The 24523-nt window shown below is 47.4% G+C and overlaps 1 protein-coding gene across 1 annotated transcript; it reads left to right on the forward strand.

Annotated features, from left to right (window-relative positions):
* Positions 1-3488: 3488 nt before the first annotated feature.
* Positions 3489-23362, forward strand: rapgefl1 (Rap guanine nucleotide exchange factor (GEF)-like 1). The gene is given in 17 exon segments (XM_053444251.1): positions 3489-3691; positions 5531-5823; positions 13793-13871; positions 15221-15272; positions 15274-15405; positions 15619-15716; positions 16066-16178; positions 16671-16838; positions 16968-17065; positions 17308-17430; positions 17609-17787; positions 17943-18033; positions 18132-18182; positions 18293-18380; positions 18696-18760; positions 18949-19003; positions 19159-23362. Coding segments are annotated over 17 exon segments (2013 nt in total). The 3' UTR covers positions 19284-23362.
* The last annotated feature ends 1161 nt before the right edge of the window (positions 23363-24523 follow it).

Below are 24523 nucleotides of genomic sequence, written 5' to 3' on the forward strand. Positions count from 1 at the left end.
TTTCGGCGTCGAGTCTATTTTTTCCGCTTGACGCGAGCGTATCGCGACAGGAAACACACTGAAAAATGATTTTAAACGATATAGATGACATATTTTATATGATATAAATGATCAAATATGCATCCCATACTTTGTATTCACGTTCTGTTGTCTTGGAGTTTTAATTTTACCACTTTTACCAACCACATTATTTAATGTCCTCCTCTGCCCATCCACTACAGCCACACAAGCAGTCATAAAGATAAAAAAGAGAGGGGGGGGGGGGGGGGGGGCTACGTATTCTCCACATAGGCTTGAGTGGAGAATACGTAATTTACCCTCGACACCCGACATTTACCGGAGCTAACAGCGGAGAAGTTCTTCAACATGGATGACATTAAATTAATCATTTAAGTGGAGAAGTAACTTGAGTTGTTGATTCTCAGCATATGTTGTATAAAGACAACACCAAAAAAGACACATGTTGGGACGCTGTTGCTTAATGTTGGAGCAACAAGTAAGTATATGCTTGAAAAAAATGATTAAATGCCGTTTTTACTGCAGGCTGATAACAGCAGAAGTATGTGATATTATTAGTAATGCGCGGCGCTTCGGCGTCGCTACCGCGTCCGGTGTGAACCCGGCGTCATGCAGTCAGACGGCAGCTGCCATTCAAACAAACAAACAACATGGATAATTCTGATGAACCTGAGGACCTTCTGGACGGGAAGATTGAACATTCAGTAAAACCAAGGTGATATGCACACTCTGCGAGAAGACGTTATCGTTTCACCGTAGCAATACCCGCCTAACCACCGCAACGCGAAGCATGTGTTGGTCGGCGAGGGGCGTTCAAGTGGAATGCGACAAACCAGACTCACTCGCCGGACACATTGTGCAAAAGAAGCGGTCAGCTTTACTGTCAGAGAATTTGAACAAGTTAGTTTGCCTCACCAACTGGCTAAAGACCGAGTAGCTAAGAGGGCCTTTAGAGGCATTAGATTGTATCATGGTGTGGTTAATGGTTGTGTGACAAAAAATATAAAAAATGTCAACCATCCTATGGCTAAGAAGCTCAAATAATTTCTGTTTGATTTTTAAAAAAAAGTTTTATTCAACCACACAATGGCTAAGGAGCCCGAATATTGTTTAGGATGAAGATTATATTAATGTTCCATATGGAAAAGCAATGATAACTGCTGAAGAACTGCTGAGTTGCAGCACAAAAGAAAAGTTAAATGTCATAAATCTTGTTTTCACAAAAATATTCCGAAAAAATCGGTAATGTGATTAATCATGATTAATCCATAGAAACCTGTGATTAATTTGATTAAAAATTTTAATCATTTCACAGCCCTAGTTTTTTTATGAATCTACTTCCTGTGTTGAGCGGGAGCTGCTGTTTAAAGACGTGTTTGACCTTTGACCTGAGCTGACCCGACAGTTCACTGTGATGAAGAGGATGAAGATGTGTAGTATGTGTTGAACGTTGTCGTCCACTCAGAGGATCAATAAAGATTATAACTAATGATCAACGTTTTGTCATCTTTCTTCTTTTCCTGCCACCCCCCCTTGTGTTTGTTATCTCTCTCTCTCTCTCTCTCTCTCTCTCTCTCTCTCTCTCTCTCTCTCTGACCTGGAGGGGGTGGAGCACTTATGTAAACTGATTGACAGGCTGCTGCAGCCAATCAGCTCAGAGAATGAACACAGGTTTAAAAGGATCATTCCGCTTTTTTCTCTTCTTTATTGAACACTGTCACTTGACAGCAGCATGTGTCCTCCAGGGGGAGCAGTCCAGCAGAGAAGATGGGTAGTGTGTGTCTGTGTGTGTTTGCTTCGCGAACCTGTTCAGGTTACAACATTCACATAATGACCAACACATCACCGTGGGGTCATGTGTCTCTGCAGGATCAACAGTCAGCAGATGGTCACATGTTGACAGATAAACAGTTTTACTGCTACACACGATGATCAGTGACTCCATCACCAAGAAAAACACACAAACCGGATTCTAACGTCTTCACAAAACCAACAAACATCTGATAACATCACATTTCAAAATGTTCTCCCTCCACAAATGATTCACCTTTTTGTCTAAACTTTGTATAAATGTCCTGTTGTTGTGTTTGTACTGGATCTTTACAAAATGTATTGATCTGTTTGTGTCAGTATGATCACATGACCTCACCTGCTGACTCAGTGTATGCTTTACAAGATAACTATCGTCAACAGAGACACATATATATTTATATATATATATATATATATATATATATATATATATATATATATATATATATATATATATATATATACATACACTATGTATGTGTGTGTTTATGATCATGAAAGTATATATTTTTTTGTCGTCAGGGATTTTTCTTCACTGGAAGTAAACGTGCACACGCATGCGCACTTCCCAGTCTGTCAGGATCACACAACTGCAGCAGATCAGCCTGGAGGGGGCGGGGCTGTAGGGGGGCGTTACGAATCATTTCACTAATTTAACAGGGGGGGGCCTCCGCAGTGTGCCCCCTCCTGCTCCTCCCTCCTCCCCCCTCTGTTGCTCAGAAGTCCCACCGTCCGCGAACGCACCGCGCCAGGCGGGCTTTCCTCCTCCTCCAGGTGTGAGGGGAATCGAACCTGTGACCGTCGACCCGTCGCTCATCATCAGACAAACCTCCGAGGAACCACCGCAGAGCTGCGGAGACTCAGGCCGGAGAAGAGCAGCTCCGACGGGGCTTCACATTCTCGGGTTTTACGTGTCGGTCATTGCCGGAGCTTCGTGTTTACGGAGACGGCCGCAGAGAGCGCGAAGAGCGGGGAGCAGGACGCTGAGGCCGCGGAGCACCGGAGCACGGAGCAGCGGAGCAGCGGAGCAGCGGAGCAGCGGAGGAGCGGATCGGGGTTTGTGTTGAAGGGAGAACCGCAGTGAACCGACAGAGACAGACGGGGTAGAGAGCTCTCTCTGCCGCCCACCTCCACCTCCTCCTCCTCCTCCGCCGCCTCCGATGGGTTAAAGTCGGCTCGTTGTTCCAGAGACGCCTCCCGGAGCCGCGGAGCTTCACACCTGCTCAGGCCGACCTGCAGGGCCGGAGGATGTAGCGACACCTGCCGCCTCCTGCAGCTCCCACCTCCGCACAGTCTCTGCACCATCACCCCTTCTCCCCCATCAGCACCCATCAGCCCCCCTCCTCACCCCCTCTCCCCCATCAGCACCCATCAGCCCCCCTCCTCACCCCCTCTCCCCCATCATCCCCCCTCCTCACCCCTTCTCCCCCATCAGCCCCCCTCCTCACCCCTTCTCCCCCCTCCTCACCCCCTCTCCCCCATCAGCACCCATCAGCCCCCCTCCTCCCCCCTCTTCACCCCCTCTCCTCCATCAGCCCCCCTCCTCCCCCCTCCTCACCCCCTCTCCTCCATCAGCAACCCACCTCACCCCTTCTCCTCCATCAGCACCCCTCCTCACCCCTCCTCCCCCATCAGCACCACTCTCGCTGCCCCCCACCATGCCGGCGGGGATGAAGCCCCTGGAGAAGTTCCTGAAGAAGCAGACCACCGCGCTGACCCGGGCCGGGGGCTTCGTGGGCGGGGTGGCGGACAAGGCCAGCGGAGGAACCGGAGCGTCCCGGCGGAGGGCCAGTCTGTCCCGGGTCGTCCCCTTCTTCAGGGAGACGTCCCCTGAGGGAGGACAGGCTCGAGAGGTGTTCAGGTACCTAGTGATGGTTTCACTGGTGTGTTCAAATTGTTGTTTTCTTAGAATGAGCCTTTATATTAACATACTTTATATTAACATACTTTATATCTACATCAGGAGCGGGCCCTCTCTACGGAGGCAGCCATGTTTTTTTTACAGTAGCCCAAACTAAACCTTTTGAGTTGTTATGACGACTGAAGCTACCACAGGATCAGCTGCAACATGCCACTTCACCACTAGATGTCACTACATTGTAAACACTGTACCTTTTAATAGGTGTCATACAGTAGCACTGAATCTGACCTGGACAGAGCCGGACTAACTGGTAAGAAGGCCCAGGGGCAGGAGTGATCTGACCAGCCCCCCCCCCCCCCCCCCCCGTCAGCGTTTACATCCAAACCGTGACACTGTAGTTTTAAAAGGCATTGCTGTTGCTATGGTTACACCGATTATAAACATTGCTGGTCTCGTATTAGTATAAACACCGAGGAGCTGCGTTTTAATCTGGACGACCAGAAACTGAGATGATTAGAAACGATGATGCAGACGTTCTCTTCCTGATTGGTTCTCATCAGTCACATGACCCGACTAGCAGCGGTAACACCAAGTGTCGCTTAGACTTCCTGTCAGTAACAGTTCCAGTCAGTAACACTTCCTGTCAGTTACACCTCCTGTCAGTAACACTTCCTGTCAGTAACACTTCCTGTCAGTTACACCTCCTGTCAGTTACACCTCCTGTCAGTAACACTTCCTGTCAGTTAAACCTCTTGTCAGTAACACTTCCTGTCAGTTACACGTCCTGTCAGTAACACTTCCTGTCAGTAACACTTCCTGTCAGTTACACTTCCTGTCAGTTACACGTCCTGTCAGTAACACTTCCTGTCAGTAACACTTCCTGTCAGTAACACTTCCTGTCAGTTACACTTCCTGTCAGTAACACTTCCTGTCAGTAGCACTTCCTGTCAGTAACACTTACTGTCAGTTACACTTCCTGTCAGTAGCACTTCCTGTCAGTTACACCTCCTGTCAGTTACACCTCCAGTCAGTAGCACTTCCTGTCAGTTACACCTCCTGTCAGTTACACCTCCTGTCAGTTACACCTCCTGTCAGTTACACCTCCTGTCAGTAACACTTCCTGTCAGTAACACTTCCTGTCAGTATCACTTCCTGTCAGTTACACCTCCTGTCAGTTACACTTCCTGTCAGTAGCACTTCCTGTCAGTAGCACTTCCTGTCAGTTACACCTCCTGTCAGTTACACTTCCTGTCAGTTACACTTCCTGTCAGTAGCACTTCCTGTCAGTAACACTTCCTGTCAGTAACACTTCCTGTCAGTTACACCTCCTGTCAGTTACACCTCCTGTCAGTTACACTTCCTGTCAGTAACACTTCCTGTCAGTAACACTTCCTGTCAGTAACACTTCCTGTCAGTAACACTTCCTGTCAGTAGCACTTCCACCTCTTCATCACTGCTCCTCCTTCAGAGGAGTGACTGTTAGGGTTAGGAACCGAGTGCAGAGGAGACGATCTACTTCCTGTTTACATCACGTGACACAGGTCATGTGCTTTCATGTGGACGGAGGTGGTTTCAGATTTGAAGACGTTGTTGAGCTGTTCAATGCTCATCCCATCGTCTTATTGTCTCAGCTGAGTGATTGGTCGACTCACCTGTCCGTCAAACTCGTTCTGCTTCGTTCACTAATAATAAGAAGGACACTTATAATCTACGAAGTCAAAAGGTTTCTAGCATCAGTCCTTTTGTTTCTTGTTGTAAACTCAATGTCCACGACAGTTCCTTCCACATTTCCTCTTTCACCGGAGACACGTGACTAAAGCTTACAAACTTTGGCCCCAGCAGCCCTGACAGTGAGGAGCCCCCCCCCTGGCCCTCAGCCATCGGGCCCGGCCCGGTCACGGTACCAAGCAGCGCTAACAGCTGTGGATCTGGTTCTGGAGGAGGAGACGTCCGCAGTCCGTCTCTGTCCAGTGACGAGCAGAGTTCTGAGGCCAGTCTGATCCCAGAGGGCGGCGGCAGTGGAGGAGGAGGAGGAGGAGGAGGCGGGACTCCTCTTCATCCTGACACCCCCGACAACCTGACCCTCACGGTGCTGGACAGCGTGGCCGGGAAACGATACGTCCACTGCAAAGGTAAGAAATCCAGTCATGTGATATTCTGTCTTCAGGGACCAGAAGAGACGTAGCTAGGTCCGAGCCACGCTACAGCTTTTACACAAGTGGATTCATAGACGTTTGTTTGTGGCGCATGTCTGAGGTCACGACATCATCAGGAAGTCCCAGTGAACCTCAGACATGTGACCCACGTCTGCATCTGTACGACGGCCGGAGTTAACCTCTGACCTCTGATGTAGACGTGCTACGTTCTAGATTAAAACAGGATCATGAAAACAACAACCTGTTTTTAGAGGGTTGGTCAGGGCTGCAGATCAGAACACATTCACACCTCTGCTCCTCCGTCACACTTCATCCTCCTCGACATGAAGAACCTGACGCCTTCAGGTGAAACTGCACCGATGTCACAAAAAACTGTAAAAGCTTCTTATGCTGACCCGACCTAATCCACCTCCAGGGCCCGGTTCAGCACACAGAGCCTGAAGCTGCTCCACTGTCCACAATGACCCTTGATTTATGATTTGTTCATCATCAGTGAACCGTCACACATTCTCTGCTTCATGTCACAGTAAAGATGTAAAACTGTTAATATAAAAATCAGACGTCATCATCGGCTCTGCTGCTTTAAAATAGACCAAACATATATTTAATGATTAACTGAGGAGATAATAAGCCGATGAATTACTGTCTGCAGAGAACAGATCCATTTTTATCATCTATGGTTTCTGAGAGGAAATATTCAGCCTGTTTTCATTTTACTGTTCAAACAGTTCCTGCAGCCTCCGTGTGTGTGCATGTGAGTGTGTGTCTGCATGTGTGTATGCATGTGAGTGTGTGTGTGTGTGTGTGTGTGTGTGTGTGTGTGAGAGATCCAGTGGTTACATAATCGCTGCCGACCTCTTTCAGAAACGCAGCCTGCTTATTACAGCTGAAGTGGGTGGGCTGTGTGTGTGTGTGTGTGTGTGTGTGTGTGTGTGTGTGTGTGTGTGTGTGTGTGTGTGTGTGTGTGTGTGTGTGTGTGTGTGTGTGTGTGTGTGTGTGTGTGTGTGTGTGTGTGTGTGTGTCCTGTACACATCATATTGTCAGAAACACAGATCCAGAAAAACACGATAAAAAAACGTGCGACTATTCAACATTTACGCATTAATATAAATATGTGAAAATATATACTTCATACTAAGAAATAGAGAAAGATGAAAAGCCTATGAAAAATAAAATCAACAATAATAACAATATAAAATTTTTTTTTAACAAAATCTCACTGAGTAAAAAACAAACGTATTTGTCTGTGAAGTCAGTTGCGTCAGTTGCGTCAGTTGCGTCAGTTGCGTCAGTTGCGTCAGTGGTCACTGACCGGAGTCGGTTTGTGTGTCTGCACGCTGCTGTCACTTCCTGTCAGAGAGTTTGTGAGAGAGACGCTTCACTCTGTAGCAACGCTGAAGCTCTAACAAATCCAACAGAGTGAAACATCCTCTTCCTCTTTCACTCTGTGTGTGTCTGTGTGTGCAAGAACATTTTCATATTTATATTTTCATATTCTAAATTAAAAAGTAACATTTGTTGGTACATCCGACTCAGCACCTCTGACCTCAGGCTGTGGAACTGACCTGAGTGAATATGATCAGACCAAATGAAAAGGAGCAGGTTAAAGTGTGAGTCTCTTATTAATAATAAAGAGCTTCTCTCTTGTTAAACAAACTCTCACAAAGGATGCATTGTTATGAGCTGTGGGGGGGGGGGGGGGGGGTTGGCTGACATGCAAACACCTTTCAGTTGCTGAATAATTTATAACTTATACGACTATAGCCTTTCATCCATATGTTTGTAGATATTTATGTGTAATCAGAGCAGTCCTCCTCCTCCTCCTCCGTTAGACCAGTTAGCACTTCCAACTACCAGTGGAGTCGCCCCTGCTGGTCAATACACAGAAGACAGCTTTCAGACACTAATACTGGCTTTACTTTCTGGAGCCACTTTAGTTTTTATAAACAATCTCTGACCGTGTCGCTCGTTAAATGAAAAAAGTAAGAAGGAAATATTTGTTCAGAACAAAGTGGGAGTCGGGTTGGGTCGTGTGTCATCACCTGTCACTCACCTGCGTGAGCAGCAGCGTCACACGCTGACCTGGCGTCAGAGCTGAAGATCTAACTCGTCCAGTCGAGCTGCATGTTTCAGGTGTGAAGACGCTCGAGGGCTTTTACCTGAAAACTCGACGCACAGGTTCCTCAACGGAAAGAATTGTTTCTCGTTCACTCCTCTGGGAGGTGACTTCACCTTCTACAGCTGCCATTATGTTTGTTAGCAAATTGCTGAAGTGGGCGTCGCCACCAGGGCCTCACCACAGCAGCCAGAGACTTAAGGCCAATGTATGCTTCTCCGTTTTGACGGACACGGACAGATAGGACCGCCCTCTCCAACGTGGAACGCCCTCTCCGTGCCTCTCCGGCTCCTCGGAGAGCTTTTCGTGCAGCTCTGATTTTTCTAACTATACGTCGAAATGACGGACAGCCCACGGATAGCACTTGGCTGTGATTGGTCCGCTAACGCCAGCATTTCGGGACCTCAAACTTCCTGTTCCATTCCCTACATCACAATAAACCAAAATCACAACTACGACTCTATGATTAATGTGACAAGTGTGTTAAGCCAGCGGCGTTGTCCGGCTGACGGTGGCTGGTTAGAGCACTTACAGCATGTGTGTACGGTCACATACGGTTATAACGAACTTTGATAACGGGGCTAGCGGGCTAGCCACCATGCTAACTGCGGTGGGAACAGCGCAACAACCCGCTGACTTTAATCCCACGGCTCTCATGACACTGTTTCTCAAACACCGTCAGGTTAGAAGCAAACACTTGGTAGTAGCTGGTATCGGGTGTCCGTGCTGACTGTGTGTGGAAGCTGGGGGGGGGGGGGAAGCTAGCTGCCTCCGTGTAGCTTCAAGCAGTTGCAGCTGTTGAATTAGCAACGCAGTTTGGAAACAAGACCGGGGAACCGCTGCGTTAAGACACGATAACAAAAGCATTATGACCCGCTGGGTGTCACTTTATTCAGCAAAAACTGTCGCGTCATCAACATCCTTTTTCTGTTGTCATCGTTCACTGTATGTGAGGAGCCGGGAGGACGTAAATAAACCAGCGTGGACTTCTTCTATATACCTCATGAGGTAGGCTTCTCTAAGCTCGACTTCCGTTTCGCCATCTACTGTTCTGGCGGTGAATTGTTTTCAGAACAAAAAGGCTCGTAGAACTATAAATCAAAAAGGGTCCGTCCTTCCGTCCGTCCCTAACAGACTTGGAGAAGCATATATCGGCCTTAACCGTTCATTTTCCAGCGTTATATTTAGAGACCAGGTGCAAACAACAACTTAACCACAAACACAAACCAGGGAATTTGTCCTGTTGTTGCTTTGCAGCTCGGTAACGTCTCTTGTGTTGCCCCCCCCCCCCCCCCTCCCCCCGGCAGCTCAGCTGCTGACTTTGAATGGGAGGAGAATTGATCGGCCAATGAGTCTCAGAGCCAATCCCCTCTCCCTGGTTCACTGAGCCACCGCCACACAAATAGAACTGTCAATGAAGGGATCCCCCTGGTGGCCAGCTGCAGCATAGGTCACAAACCCGACCTCCTTCACATTAGCAGTGCATGTGTGGGCGGGACGGCTGCGGCACCACGCCACGCCAACAGGAAGTGGAGACGTGTCCTCCATCTTTGTTTATAAATGGATGACAGGCGCTCCGTCCCAAGCTCCTCCCTCCCTGATGCTGTTTCCTAGCAACAGAGCTGCAGCTGGACACAGCTTGAGGACATGTCTCCGCTGCTCGGTGGACTTGAGACTCAAGGACGTCTTGTTGCTTACTGGCGCCATCACCTAAAACGCTCGCCACTACAGTGCAATGCATCCTGGGATAGGTTGGGATGAAAGTATTGGAATGAGCCTGTGAAGTGAACTGGTCCCACTGTGTGGCCTAGGGGCTAGAGTGGGCGTTCTCCAACAAGAAGGTTGCCGGTTCAATCCCCACTCTTCCCCATCTGCATGCCGAAGTGTCCTTGGCAAGAAACTGAACCCCTAAATGGCGCCTCATAAATGTTGAGTGTAATAATAATGTAAGTCGCTTTGGACAAAAGCGTCAGCTACATGACATGTAATGTGAAGTGAACTGGTCCCACTGCTGCCTCTGAGGGAGGCGGAGCCTAATTTGATGAGCATCTACATTGAGCCAACAAGACAACATGTCTGTGCTGTGATTGGTTGTAGGTCCAGTTGCTTTAATTAACTCAGAGGTTTCAGTAGTGTTTGTAATTCTGAACGCAGGAAGATGCTCTTCATTTATTTAACATCGACCAGTCGATGATCACAAGCACAGACGTGTGAAAACATGATTAACATGAGCAGAGAGACATCGTGTCCTCGGGTGTGGACGAGTCTGAAGACACGTCCTCCTCGTCCGAGGTGTTTTTGTCTCAGCAGCTGGGAAATTACACCGTACTTCATATTTAATTACTGCAGAGCCGGAGCCTGGTGAAGCTGCTCAGTCAGTGTGACCCACATCCAGCTCCGTCTGCAACACACACACACAGACACACACACTCACACACACACTCTCACATACTCACAAACACACTCAAACTTACTCACACACACTCACTCACTCACACACAGACACACACTCACACTCACACACACACAGTCATAAAGCTGCTGCAGATGAAGTTGTATGATTGTCGTGCTGCAGCAGTGAAGTGTTCTTCTGATGTCGTCATGTTCGATGTCAGTCGGGAGGTTTTTGAAAAGAGAGAGAGAACGTGAGAATGTGTGTGTGTGTGTGTGTATGTGAGGAAGTTTTTACTGGTTTATTCCACTTTTATAAAACTGTTGGGAAACTTTTTGTCTATTTATTGTTTTACACACACTGATAATAATATACACAAAAAACTGAGCCAGTGATGAGCTGCCACACAAACAACATGAACGCGTTAGAAAGCTGGAGACGTCACAGAGAACCTCATGGTGGCGCCGTACGTTCATGTGAGCAGGAATATGTTCATCATCAGAACATGAGGTCTCCTCAGGGACGACTGAACACAACCTGAGGATGTGAAGAATGAGTTAGTACCACACACACACACACACACACACTGTGACGACTGAGCTTATTGTTGTTGTTTGAATGTGTGTGTGTGTGACTGAACCTGATTGTCTAGAACTGAACACCCTCTCAGGAGCAGACATGTTGTTGCAGGTTCGAGTCTGTGAAACAATGTCAATAACATTTCTACTGAGTCAGGTCCTCACAAGTCTGTCGAATTGTGTGTGTTTGTGTTTCAGTCCTACTCTTGTTGTGGGGACTTCACACAGTTGCATTATCACCACTTCCTGTTGGTGACAGCTAAACAACAGTGAAGCCAAATCACCTGGTTCGCCCCCTGGTGGCTGGCTGCAGTATAGGTCATAAACACTGCCTCCCCCATGTTAAGCCCGATTCCAGCTTCTGCCATAGGTTCCCACGTAGCCTCCGCACGTAGCCACCGATTCTAGCCTCTACACGTAGCCTCTGATCGTAGCCTCCGCACGTAGCCTCCGATCGTAGCCCCCCACGTAGCCTCTGATCGTAGCCTCCGCACGTAGCCTCCGAATGTAGCCCCCCCACGTAGCCTCCGACCGTAGCCTCCGCACGTAGCCTCCGATCGTAGCCTCCCCCACGTAGCCTCCGATTGTAGCCCCCCCCACATAGCCTCCGATTGTAGCCTCCGCACATAGCCTCCTAACGTAGCCTCTGATCGTAGCCTCCGAACGTAGCCTCCGAATGTAGCCTCCGAATGTAGCCCCCCCACGTAGCCTCCGCACGTAGCCTCCGAATGTAGCCCCCCCACGTAGCCTCCGATTGTAGCCTCCGCACATAGCCTCCTAACGTAGCCTCCGATCGTAGCCTCCCCCACGTAGCCTCCGATTGTAGCCCCCCCACATAGCCTCCGATTGTAGCCTCCGCACATAGCCTCCTAACGTAGCCTCTGATCGTAGCCTCCGCACGTAGCCTCAGATCGTAGACCCCCCACGTAGCCTCCACACGTAGCCTCCGCACGTAGCCTCAGATCGTAGACCCCCCACGTAGCCTCCGCACGTAGCCTCCGCACGTAGCCTCCGCACGTAGCCTCAGATCGTAGACCCCCCACGTAGCCTCCACACGTAGCCTCCGCACGTAGCCTCAGATCGTAGACCCCCCACGTAGCCTCCGATCGTAGCCCCCCCACGTAGCCTCCGATCGTAGCCTCCGCACGTAGCCTTCGATCGTAGCCTCCCAGCCGAGCTTTCATTGTGCTTTGTAGGTGTGTGTGAGATGCAATGTAGTTACACCAGTGAAACACCAGTGAAACACCAGTGAAACACCAGTGAAACACCAGTGGCAGTAGAGCTTCTATGCTGGTGTGTTTCTGGTTCTGGGACATGGACCAATCCTCAGGTTTCATACTGTGGTGTCCATGGTAACCTTCAGTGTCCTTCGATGTTGAGTTGGGTCTGTTTGAACCTGGAGTCAAAAATGTTTACACTTCTGAAGAGGAAGAAGAAGAAGAAGAAGAAGAAGAAGAAGAAAGTGAAGGTAAAGGTCGGTGAGGCAGTGTGACAGGACGGCTCTGTGTGGGAGGACATTTCTGCTTTTCCTCTTTCCAAGAAAAGATGAAGTGAACAAGCTGCCCACCTCTCTATGGAAGCTTTCACCTTCCTCCTCCTCCTCCTCCTCCTCCTCCTCTTTCTCGACCTCTCGGAGCTGCAGGTTTCTCTCATCCAACTTCCTGTAGACACACGTGTTGTGTGTGTGTGCAGATTCATAAGAGGCTCTTTAGCACCTGTTCACATAGCAACCAGAGAGAGAGAGAGAGAGAGAGAGAGAGAGAGAGAGAGAGAGCTGAAATCCTCCCACTTCTCTTCACAGAAACAGAACACGTCCATGTTGTTGTTCTCAGGAGAAGATTTGATCCAGGACTCGTTCACACCTGAACCTTAACCTCAGGTGTGGAAGGTTCCTCAGAGCAGAAGAGGAGTTCTGGGTCTGGATCAAACTGAACTAGGTCCTGTTCCAAAGTGAAAACAACTGAGTCTCTGTGTTGCTGCCTTTTAAACGTGAGGACCAATCAGCTCCCAGCTCCTCCGTGGTGCAGGTGGAGGGGCTCCCCCAGCTCCGTCCCCTCACAGAGTCCTCTGATAGATGCACTGTGTGAATGTGTGTGTGCTTTATTAAAACAAACCGTTACCTTCCTGTGGACGTCATCGAGATTCTGCAGAAGAATCTTCATGTTTGTCATTTTCCTTCAGTGTCACAGATCCAGTGTCTGCTCATCGCTGAGGTCACTGCAAACAGGAAGTGGTCACAGTCACTTCAGCTGCTTTTATTCTGAAGGACAGGAACAACCTTTGTATTTACTGGGATCTATGGCGTTTATTACCTGATTCATCAACACACATATTTCTCTCTTGTTTCTTCTTTTCACACTTTTCCTTCTTTATCCTCTCACTGTTGGCAATGTGGTCTCTATGGTAACTGCCTGCAGCGAGGCGGACCCCCGACAGGCCACACCCACTGCAGCATCCATCTCACACACACATACACTCCTCTATATGTACATATATACATATGTACACACTTGTATAGAATATACTGTGTTTTAAATGTCAGATTTGATACAAACTTCCCTTTCGTGGTCAAACGTGACGTTGTGTTGTTGTCATGGCGTCTCAGGAACAAACACTCACCTGCACTCAAAGATGACGTCATTAGATTTTGTACCCAGAATGCATTTCAACACTGACAGAAGAAACCGAAGCAGCTTCAGGTCTCATTGTCCCAATGTGTTGAATAGCTGAGAATATTAATCTGATACAATTTTAAAAAATAATTTTCATTAAAATCCTTTCACATGACTCTGTGGCTGAATTATGTTTGTATGTAACTGGACTCGTTCATAACTGACGTCCGTCTCTGTGTCTCTGTAGAAACTCTGCTGGATGACTTCATGTTGACACATCCCATCTTCCTGACAGCCGACAGGCTCCAGCAAGTTCTGCTGCAGCAGTATCCTTCTCACACACAGACACACACACACACACACACGCATAATTACCCTGACAGAATGTGCTCACGGCGCTGAGTTAAGGTGTGGATGTCCAACGGTCCTCATGTGTGTGACTGACAGCTGAACTCTTCTGTTAAGTTTTTATCAGGTTTGTTTCACTCAACATGTTCAGTGCAAAGATCTACTTCTAACAGATTTTCATAAAATGTGCTGCTTCCCCCGAGTCTCCCCTCTGGCGCCACCCTCAGGAGAATTATTTTATTTTTAGGCCCACTTATGGAAAATCAGGAAGTTTGTTCTGAGGCCGTCTCCTCCGTCAAGAATCCAGTCTGAACGAATTTGATGTGACACACTCATCTGTGACGGTTCCTCCACTGCCTCTGTTTGGTGGAGAGCTAAAAGGTTAGCACAGAAACTGAGACTTGAGTAAATGATGACACAGGCGTTCTCTTCCTGATTGGTTCTCATCAGTCACATGACTCGACTACCAGAAGTGAACACAAAGCATCGCTAACACTTCCTGTCAGTAACACTTCCTGTCAGTAACACTTCCTGTCAGTAACACTTCCTGTCAGTAACACTTCCTGTCAGTAACACTTCCTGTCAGTTACACTTCCTGCCAGTAACACTTCCTGCCAGTTACACTTCCTGCCAGTCACACTTCCTGCCAGTCACACTTCCTGCCAGTCACACTTCCTGCCAGTAACACTTCCTGCCAGTTACACTTCCTGCCAGTAACACTTCCTGCCAGTCACACTTCCTGCCAGTCACACTTCCTGCCAGTCACACTTCCTGCCAGTCACACTTGCTGCCAGTCACACTTGCTGCCAGTCACACTTCCTGTCAGTCACACTTCCTGCCAGTCACACTTGCTGCCAGTCACACTTGCTGCCAGTCACACTTGCTGTCAGTCACACTTGCTGTCAGTCACACTTGCTGTCAGTCACACTTCCTGTCAGTCACACTTCCTGCCAGTCACACTTCCTGCCAGTCACACTTCCTGTCAGTCACACTTCCTGCCAGTAACACTTCCTGTCAGTTACACTTCCTGTCAGTAACACTTCCTGCCAGTTACACTTCCTGCCAGTCACACTTCCTGCCAGTCACACTTCCTGCCAGTAACACTTCCTGTCAGTTACACTTCCTGCCAGTCACACTTCCTGCTCTGACTCTTCATCACTGCTCCTCCTTCAGAGGAGTTTCTGTCACTAAGCACCAGACGGCAGAGGAGACGATCTACTTCCTGTTTACATCACGTGACCAGTGGACGTCAGTCATGTGACACACATGTTGTCTCGTTCACTCAGTGAATCAAAGTGTGTGTCCTCCTTACCTCACATGTTCTCAGATTCACTCTGGAGACGGAGGGGAGGGAGGGCGAGAGGGGGAGGAGGGGGGGGGGAGGTGGAGGCAGAGGGGGGGCTGGACGCCGCCGAGAGGAAGCAGGCGGTGCTGAACATGGCGTTTAGATACCTGGACACGTACAGAGAGCTGCTGCAGGAGGAGGGGGAGCGCAGCAACAACTTCCCCAAGGTAACACACACACACAACACACGCACACATACACGACACAACACATACACTCACACATACACACACTTACACATACATTAACACATGTACACACGTCTCACAAACTTTGTCTTCTCTATTTTCATTTGAAAAATAAAACTTGTGTTATATTGATTTTGTGTGTGTGTGTGTGTGTGTGTGTGTGTGTGTGTGTGTGTGTGTGTGTGTGTGTAGGAGCTCTACCTGTGTGCGGTTCAGGAGTTGACTCGTCATCCGGAGCTGGTGGACGACGTCCTGAAGCTGCAGAGATGGGCCGAGATCTTACACTGCCCGTAAGACACACATTAACACACAACTGATACACACACACACACAGTGTATTTTTATATTGTCAATCTACATTTATCATACATGCTTCATGTAGTTCTGATATTTAAACAATGTCAGTAAATCTATATTTCTGTCGAGTTCTTTATTATCAATATTTTGTTATTCCTCTGCGTTGGCGACACCTAGTGGCCACTGACTTTATTGTCTCTGTCCTGAGGGAGTTTCAACTTGACCTGATGAACTGATTAGATTTAGGAGGTCAAAGGTCATTAAAAAAGGTCCTGGATGTAATCAATTAAAACTGTGTGTGTGTGTGTGTGTTTGTGTGTGTGTGTGTGTGTTTGTTTTCAGGTCAGTTGAGGAGAAGGAGAGAAGGAAGAAGCAGGTCCGTCCTCTGTTCAGACACTTCAGGCGTATCGACGCCTGCCTGCAGCCGAGGGAGGCCTTCAGAGGCTCCGACGAGAGTACGACACACACACACACACACACACACACACACACACACACACACACACACACACACACACACACACACACACACACACACCTGCAGGAACAGACATATAAAGCTGTCCAATCCGTAAACACATACACACAGTTGAAATGCAAACACACCTGCAGTCTGTGGTCGGGACATACAAATCACAAACTGCCTGACACACCCAGGACCACACACACACACATACACACACACACACACACACACACACACACAGCATTGGAACACAATGTGCTGAGTGTAACTCCTACACGTCTGTTCACCTCTATGATGTCACAGCCTCAACTCAGACGTGATTCCTCATAATCAGAAATCTTTCAAAAAGTGTCATTATTTTTTATTTGAAAAATGATCTTAATAAGAAGCAAATAGCTGACCTCAAGTGATGGGGTTGTGATGTGTCCCTGATGGTGTGGGGTTGTGACGTGTCCCTGATGGTGTGGGGTTGTGTGTCCAGTCTTCTGCAGGGTCTACACTCCGGATCATTCCTACGTCACCATCAGGAGCCGCCTGTCCTGTCGGGTCGGAGAGATTCTGGCTCTGGTGCGAGAGAAGCTTCAGTACAGTGAAGATCAACCGGTTCTGCCCAGAAACCTCATCCTGGTGGCAGTCACGTCAGCCGGAGGTCAGGAGACACACACACACACAGGCACACACACTACACAGACACACACAGACACACACAGGCACACACACACGCACACACTACTGATCTGAGTGGTTGTTTTTAAATGCGCTGAATGTGTGTGTTCAGAGAAAGCCGTGTTCCGTCCCAGTGATGAAGCCGTGTTCACGACACTGGGAGTCAACACACACCTGTTCGCCTGCGAGGCCTCGGAACTGGAGTCACTGGTGAGGAGCCGGGAGGAGGGGGGAGGGATTTGGGTTTTGTTGGATTGTCCGGCTCATTTGTATTTTCTGATGACCACAAAGGAATTCTAATATTGTGTGTGTGTGTGTGTGTGTGTGTGTGTGTGTGTGTGTGTGTGTGTGTGTGTGTGTGTGTGTGTGTGTGTGTGTGTGTGTGTGTGTGTGTGTGTGTGTGTGTGTGTGTGTGTGTGTGTGTGTGTGTGTGTGTGTGTGTGTGTGTGAAGCTTCCTCTTCCTGAGGAGATCCACTGGACACCAGGTGACAGCAAACTCCACGACATGTCTGCAGAGGAAGTAGCCAATCAGCTGGTGGCGTTTGACTGGGAGCTGTTCAGCTGTGTGCACGAGGTCAGTCACATGACAGCTGATTTAGAGTCAAACAGACCATAAAGCCCCGGGTGGGGGGGGGGGGGGGGGGTACCACAGTGTGATTGACAGCTAGTACCGTCCAATGGGTGCAGGTGACGGGGGGGCGTGTCCTCGAGCTCTCGTTGGTCTTTCAGTCTGGAAACTTCTTCTTCTGCAGGTGGAGTTTGTGTGTTATGTGTTTCATGGGGAGCAGTCGCGCTGGCGCCCCCTGAACCTGGAGCTGGTACTGCAGCGCTGCAGCGAGGTGCAGCACTGGGTCGCCACGGAGATCCTGCAGTGTCACTCGCTGCCGAAGAGAATCCAGCTGCTGCGCAAGTTCATCAAGATCGCAGCCCTGTGAGTCCAGATGTGACCCGGACATCATCTACAGCTCGTGATGATCCTCACCTGAACACCTCACTCTGCAGCTGCAGTTTGAATCTGTTGACATTTTGACATTTGATCATTTGGTCTGTAATGAACGTGACAGTGACCATGAAGTTGTGTTTCAGGTGTAAACAGCATCAGGACCTGTTGTCGTTCCTCGCCGTCGTTCTGGGGCTGGACAACCCGGCCATCGGCAGACTGCGACTCACCTGGGAGGTAACGTGCTCACCTGAAGTCAACAACAACAACAACAACAACACGTCAGAAGGTTTTCAGTGATTGACATCTGTGTGTGTGTGTGTGTCTGTTTTCAGGGACTCCCGGGGAAGTTCAGGAAACAGTTTCAGCAGTTTGAGAGCATTGCAGTGAGTTTTCAGTCACATCCAGAAATGTGTATCTACATCTCTGTATTTCTATAGATCTGTGTATATCTATAGATCTCTATATAGTGGCTGATGGTCTCCTCATCCTTCAGGATCCCTCCAGGAACCACAAGTCGTACAGAGACCTGATCACCGGCCTCAGACCTCCTCTGATCCCGTTCACACCTCTGCTGCTGAAAGGTACCAACCAATGAGGTCACAGGTCACATGACCCCTCACCTCCACTGGTCATGTGGTGGAAACAGGAAGTAGACGGTCCAGCTGCTCAGTTGTTGGGAGCAGCACAGTCTCGTCACATTGATTCATATTTAACGATGATTATTTTATGCGCTGATGAAAACGACTGATTCTATCCTTTATAGTTTTATTGTTTAAAAATGTATCGTCCTTAAGTTTACATGTTTTTGTGTTTTCATAATATTTGTGGATTCTCCTGTTTCCTGCTGCTGTTGAATCGTCTCTGGTGTGACTGACTGATTGTCTCCGTCTCGTCAGATCTGACGTTTCTTCACGAAAGCTGTAAAACTTTTCACGGGGAACTCGTCAACTTTGAGAAGATGGTGAGTGATGTCACTTCCTGTCAAATCTTTAGCTGTGAAACAAAGAGTTCGCATCAGAGGATTTTACTTTTCGTCTTTCTGTGAATTTTAAGTGAGGCGAAGTTTTCGAGTCACAATCGATTAAAGTAAGTTTGTGTGATTGTGTCTCTCACACTTCATCCTCCTCTTCCTCTTCTCCTCGTCTTCAGCATAAAGTGGCAGAGATGGTGAGAATCATCAGACGCTACAGGAGCAGTCAGCTCGGTAACACACACACACACACACACACACACACACACACACACACACACACACACACACACACACTGTTTGATATTCTCCAGCCGTGTGTCCCTCTGGTGGTGACACTGAGACACTGCACCTCTGACTGATGAGTGGTTTTGTTTTGTCTCCTGTAGCCATGGACACAGAGACGTCCCCCTCACACCTGCAGACGAAGGCGTACATCCGTCAGCTGCAGGTGATCGATAACCAGAACCTGCTGTTTGACATGTCCTGCAAACTGGAGCCCAAAGACACATAGAGACACGACGAGGACGTTTCACCAACATCGGGACAAACAAACTGAAAGAGTCCCAATCCTCTCGTCCTCAAAAGAAACTCCTCCCCCTCGACGTCTTCTTCTGTTTCCTGGTTTTTCTTTTAGTTTTGTCCGACACTGGAACTGACGGTTGAACCGAGGTCGTCAAACTGACCCAGAACCTGTTCCTGTGAAGTCAGACCGATGATCGTCACAGGGAAACAGGAAGAGGAAACACCCACTCTTACTTCTGACCAATCAGACGAGAGGCAGTCTGGCCTCCTGTTGATGATGTCGCCCCAAAGCAAGCGACTAAAACCAAAAGGTTCCCGGGACAGCGGCTGTTACAGAGTGTTGCATTATGGGTCGTAGAGCTGCGGTGTACGATGAGCGATTCCTTATTGGCGACTGTTTGGAGCAACAGCTTAAATCGTTTCCAATTTTCTTTCGTTGAATTTATGTATTTAATTTTTTTCCTCTGAATTCAACTCAAATTTTTTCAAACAGTATTTATTCAACGGCACAAATTCCGATCCTAGACTTCAGGGATCGATCATGTGACGCTGGTGGAGGAAATAACAGGAAACAGGATGGTCCCACTTTTTAAACTCTAACCTTTCACATGATGCTCGTCTGGATTTAACGAATATTCAAACCTCTTTTTCAACCAATAGCGGACTGAGAGGAGCTCGTGTTGAACCTGGAATCGAACTCGCGGCTCTGGTTCTCGTCAGAGCTGTCGCTGACCTCTGACCTCTGACGAGTGGCTCCTATTGGCCGCCATGTTTCTCGCAGAGCGGGTTCTGATCCTCCAGGAGTTAACATCAGCAGCGGCGGTGCGTTCACTGTCGTGTCTGTGCCGGACACACGGTGCGTTCAGGGGCCCGGCGGACGGTCAGGACACTGGACTTTCTTCGCTGGATGAAAGTGTAGATGCTGGTTTTCTACCAAACGTTGTTTCAGTGTTGAGACGTCGACTCTTCAGCTTTTGCTGCTTTTCGTTTGGAGACTTTAACGATGGAAACGAACTTTAAACGTCTCCTGTGACGTTTCTGATCAGTGTTTAAAGGACAAGTCCACTGTTTTCATGTGTGAACTCGTTTACTACAGAGCAAAGCTTCTCTGATCTCAACCCACCCAACGTGTGGTTTGTTGCTTCCCGGCTTCAGAACCAGGGACGGAGGTCAAACGGGGTGAACTCAAATATTCTCTGTCTATTTAAAGTGTTTTTTTAAAAAACTAAACAAAGGTTTTGTCTTTTGACAAAGTGAAAGTGGTCGTAAGACGATTGGACGGATGATGACGTGACAGCCAATCAGACGAGTTTACAGGATGACGTCACAGATAAATACAAACATGCGTAAGAGTCGACGGGGAAACGTTTGGGATCCAGCGTCGGTCCCAACGACCAGTCGGCTTTTAACGGAGAGACCCCGCTGTCCTCCCATTGGTCGATCCGGTGGATGTGGGCGGGCGGAGGTGAAGAGGAAGTGAAGCGGCTTCTCGCGGCAACGAAGCACTTTTGCAGAACCTCAGGTTTAGAGACACAGAGGTTGTGTTTACTCTTGATTCAGTTGTGTTGTGTGTTTGTGCAGCTGATCTCACTTCAGTCATATTTACTATAATAATTCAAGTTGTTGTTTCTATGATGTGAGTCTGAGTCCAGCTCCGACTTCATTTAACTTTGGTTTATGAGCCACAGATCGAAAAGAAAAAGGAAAATGATTCATTTCGGATGAAAGCAACATTTCACAGATTTTAAAACTTTTTGTTAATAAGTTGTAATTTTATAACAATATTTTCAGATAAAGTTCGTATTTTCACGACATTTACTGTGTTCAAATAGAACTGAGACTTTTTCATTTTATCTCTAATTTAAGAATTTAAAGTCAAATTAACATTCACGTTAATTTCTTCTCTGTGAGTCAAACAGATTTTTATTTGACTCTTACCGGAGCTCAGAGACTCAGCTCGGGGTCGGTGAGACCTCGGCTGTGTCTCAGCTCCGAGGACACGTCCAACGCGTCCTTCAGTCCCCGAGACAACATGGATCCGTTGGGACGTTGCTCTTCAGACCAGACTCACTTCAGCTCCGCCTTCGTGGCCGAGCCCCAGTTTGGCCCCTGGAGAGTCGTTTGAAGGATGTGGCCCCTGAATCCATCTGTACCATAACATCCTGTGAGTCGGATCCCGTCCAGAAACCAGTCCAGAGACCAGTCCACAGACCAGTCCACAGACCAGTCCAGAGACCAGTCCACAGACCAGTCCACAGACCAGTCCAGAGACGACGCTACAACAGATCACTGATGTTTGGTCTCAACAAATTAAAGTCACACTTGGTTTAAATCGTTTTACTTTGTTTTAAAACCAAGCTTTTATTTTGGTAGTTCCTCGGCTGTAACCACACCCACCTGTGATGTCACTGTTGAGTTCAAACTGAAGTCGTCTGACTGGACGGGACGCGAGCTGCAGCTCTTCTCCTCCTCGACACTGAGCCTCAAACACGTCTGTTCTCAAAGTAAAACTCTGATTTCTGAAGTTCCACAACAAAGAATTTCAGCTGAAACGCGAGTTCAAAGGTCAATGAACTCGAGTTCAAAGGTCAATGAACTCGAGTTCAAACGAGCACCAACACACGCTCGATTCCTCGAACCAGCAGAAGACGATGTCTCAGTGACTCGTTTGAGAAGTAACGTGAAATCTGTTTTATCGGAGAAACTGTTCGATATCCAGGCGTTCGGACACAGTGTGAAGCCAGTGAAGATGACATCACCGGCTGCCGCTGGCTCTCAGGACCACTTCCTGGATTATGAATCCAACCGGACGTTCCAGATCTCGACCTCCGGCTTCTCGGCCAATCGCAGCCCTGTAATTCTGCTAGGATCCATAATTCCAGGAGGCGGGGCGTCCTCCTGGGTCGAGGCCCCCGCTCCGCCGCCTGTACGAGAAACACTGACAAAATACTACGTGTATATATATATTGCAACTCCTGTAAATAGGCAAATACTAACAAAGACTCTATTTTATGTATGAGGAGTGAGAGCAGCGCTAACTCAAGGAGAAATATTTGATTTGGTGTTTTTTTATTTGTGTAAGAAGGTGACGACAGAACGATGAACTTTATGAACTTTATGAACTTTATGAATTGTACAGAGACATTTCTTCAGTTGTTTGTTCAGTTGTTTTCTATCTGAAGCTTGTTTCTGTTTCTTTTTGTACAGAAGTGGTTGTTTACAAATCTTAATTTCTGTTTACGTTCAACAGACGACCTGATTCTGGAACAAATGTCGTATTATAAAATATTCTGGACTGGTACAGCATGTTATTATTATTATTATTATTGTTATTATTACTATTATTAAGGGTAAATCCTATCTTAAGTTCCAGAAAATTAAATTGAAATATTTTGAGAAGAAAGCTATTTCTTTTTGAGAAACATGTGATTATAACAAAGTTATTTATTGAGTAAAATGTTATGAGAATAAAGTTTTAACTGAGCTAGAAAAAAAAGGCAGATAATTGAGAATAAGGTCCCAACTTTCCTTTTATTACAAAGTGATATTATATTATTGGTAATATTAAAATATATTATGTTTCTGTAAGAGTCGTAATGTTTCTACAAATTCATCATTTTGAGAAACATTTATTTTATGTGGAAAAGGTTTCAGGATGAAGTTTGACTTTACAGACATTTTATGAGTAAATGATTTTTAGAGGCGAGGATTCATGTGTTTGTTCTACGTGAAACATTTACAGTTTATGAAGAAAATCAAGTTATTTTTTCAGAGTGAAGCTGCAGTTTTGTAAAAAGGAAAGTTGCCATATGAGAGAAAACTCAACATGTTTCAAATTTCAGATTGTCCCTTACACTCATAAAGTTAAGCAATTTATTCTTAGTCTTGTGTTTGTCGTTTATGATAAATAATATCACGACTTTTCTCTAAAACATGTTGAAAAAATTACTTTTCCCTAAGTAGAAAAACTGTTCTCATTACATTAGTTCTATTAATGCACTTTAAAGTATTGTGTTTATTCCATGTCTGGTAATTCTGATTAAATAAATAAAGATTTTTAAATATTGATGCCAGGTTCAATGTTTAACCTCTAAAGTCATTGAAGAGGAAACGTGACGTGTTGATGAAGAGCGATCAATGTGATTGACAGCTACGACCGTCCAATGGGTGTAGGTGGGTGTGTCATTGAGTTCTCAGTCAGGCTCCGCCCCCACTCCTCCATATACGGTAACCTCTGGTTTAAAAACATGTAAATTGATGAATTAGTAACTTTTAGGGTTAGTGACTCAAACTTTTCTAAAGAACGTCCTCTACACGAGCTCGTGGCTCTTCGGCCTGTAGCGCCCCCTTCAGGGCGGAGGACCAGAGACTGGAGGATCTGTGGTGCTGCTTTCATTCAGTTATATTTAGTCTGATTTCTACAGTTTGCACAGTGACTCGTTTCCTCCTCAGCAGAAACCATGAGTGTGTGTGGTCGTGATCAAACACACGTTGTCTCCATCATGTGTTTGGAGTGTGTAACACTAGAGGCCTCACAGCTGCGTTTCTGTGCACGGCAACATAAGATGGGTCTGAGTCCGGAGTGTGTGCGTAAGCAGCAGGAGCGTGTTTTCATTTCAGCTGATCGGGTCCGTTCATCCCCCGTGGACGCCAGCGTGCAGCAGCATCAACCCCCCGGGCCAACCTGCGCTTTCCATCCCTGATTAGGACAAGGTTTATATTTAGGGACAGAATTTGGGGGAAGGGTGAAGGTTGGAGTTTCAGATTAGAGACGGAAACAGTGGAGAGTGTGAGTGAGTGTGTGTGTCTGTGTGTGTGTGTGACAGTGAGAGTGTGTGTGTGTGTGTGACAGTGAGAGTGTGTGTGTCTGTGTGTGTGTGACAGTGAGAGTGTGTGTGTGTGAGAGAGTGATTGGGAGTGTGTGTGTGTGTGTGCGTGTGTGTGTGTGTGTGAGTGAGTATGAGTGAGTATGTGTGTGTGTGTGTGAGAGAGAGAGTGTGAGTGAGAGTGAGAGTGTGTGTGTGTGAGTGAGTGTCTGTGAGAGTGAGGGTGTGTGTGTGTGTGTGTGTGTGTGTGAGAGAGAGAGTGTGAGTGAGTGTGTGTGTGTGTGTGTGTCTGTGTGTGTGTGTGAGTGAGTGTCTGTGTGTGTGAGAGTGAGAGTGTGTGTGTGTGAGTGAGTGTCTGTGTGTGTGAGAGTGAGAGTGTGTGTGTGTGAGTGAGTGTCTGTGT

This window comes from Pleuronectes platessa, chromosome 16 (genome assembly GCF_947347685.1).
Source record: "Pleuronectes platessa chromosome 16, fPlePla1.1, whole genome shotgun sequence".
Lineage (NCBI taxonomy): Eukaryota > Metazoa > Chordata > Actinopteri > Pleuronectiformes > Pleuronectidae > Pleuronectes > Pleuronectes platessa.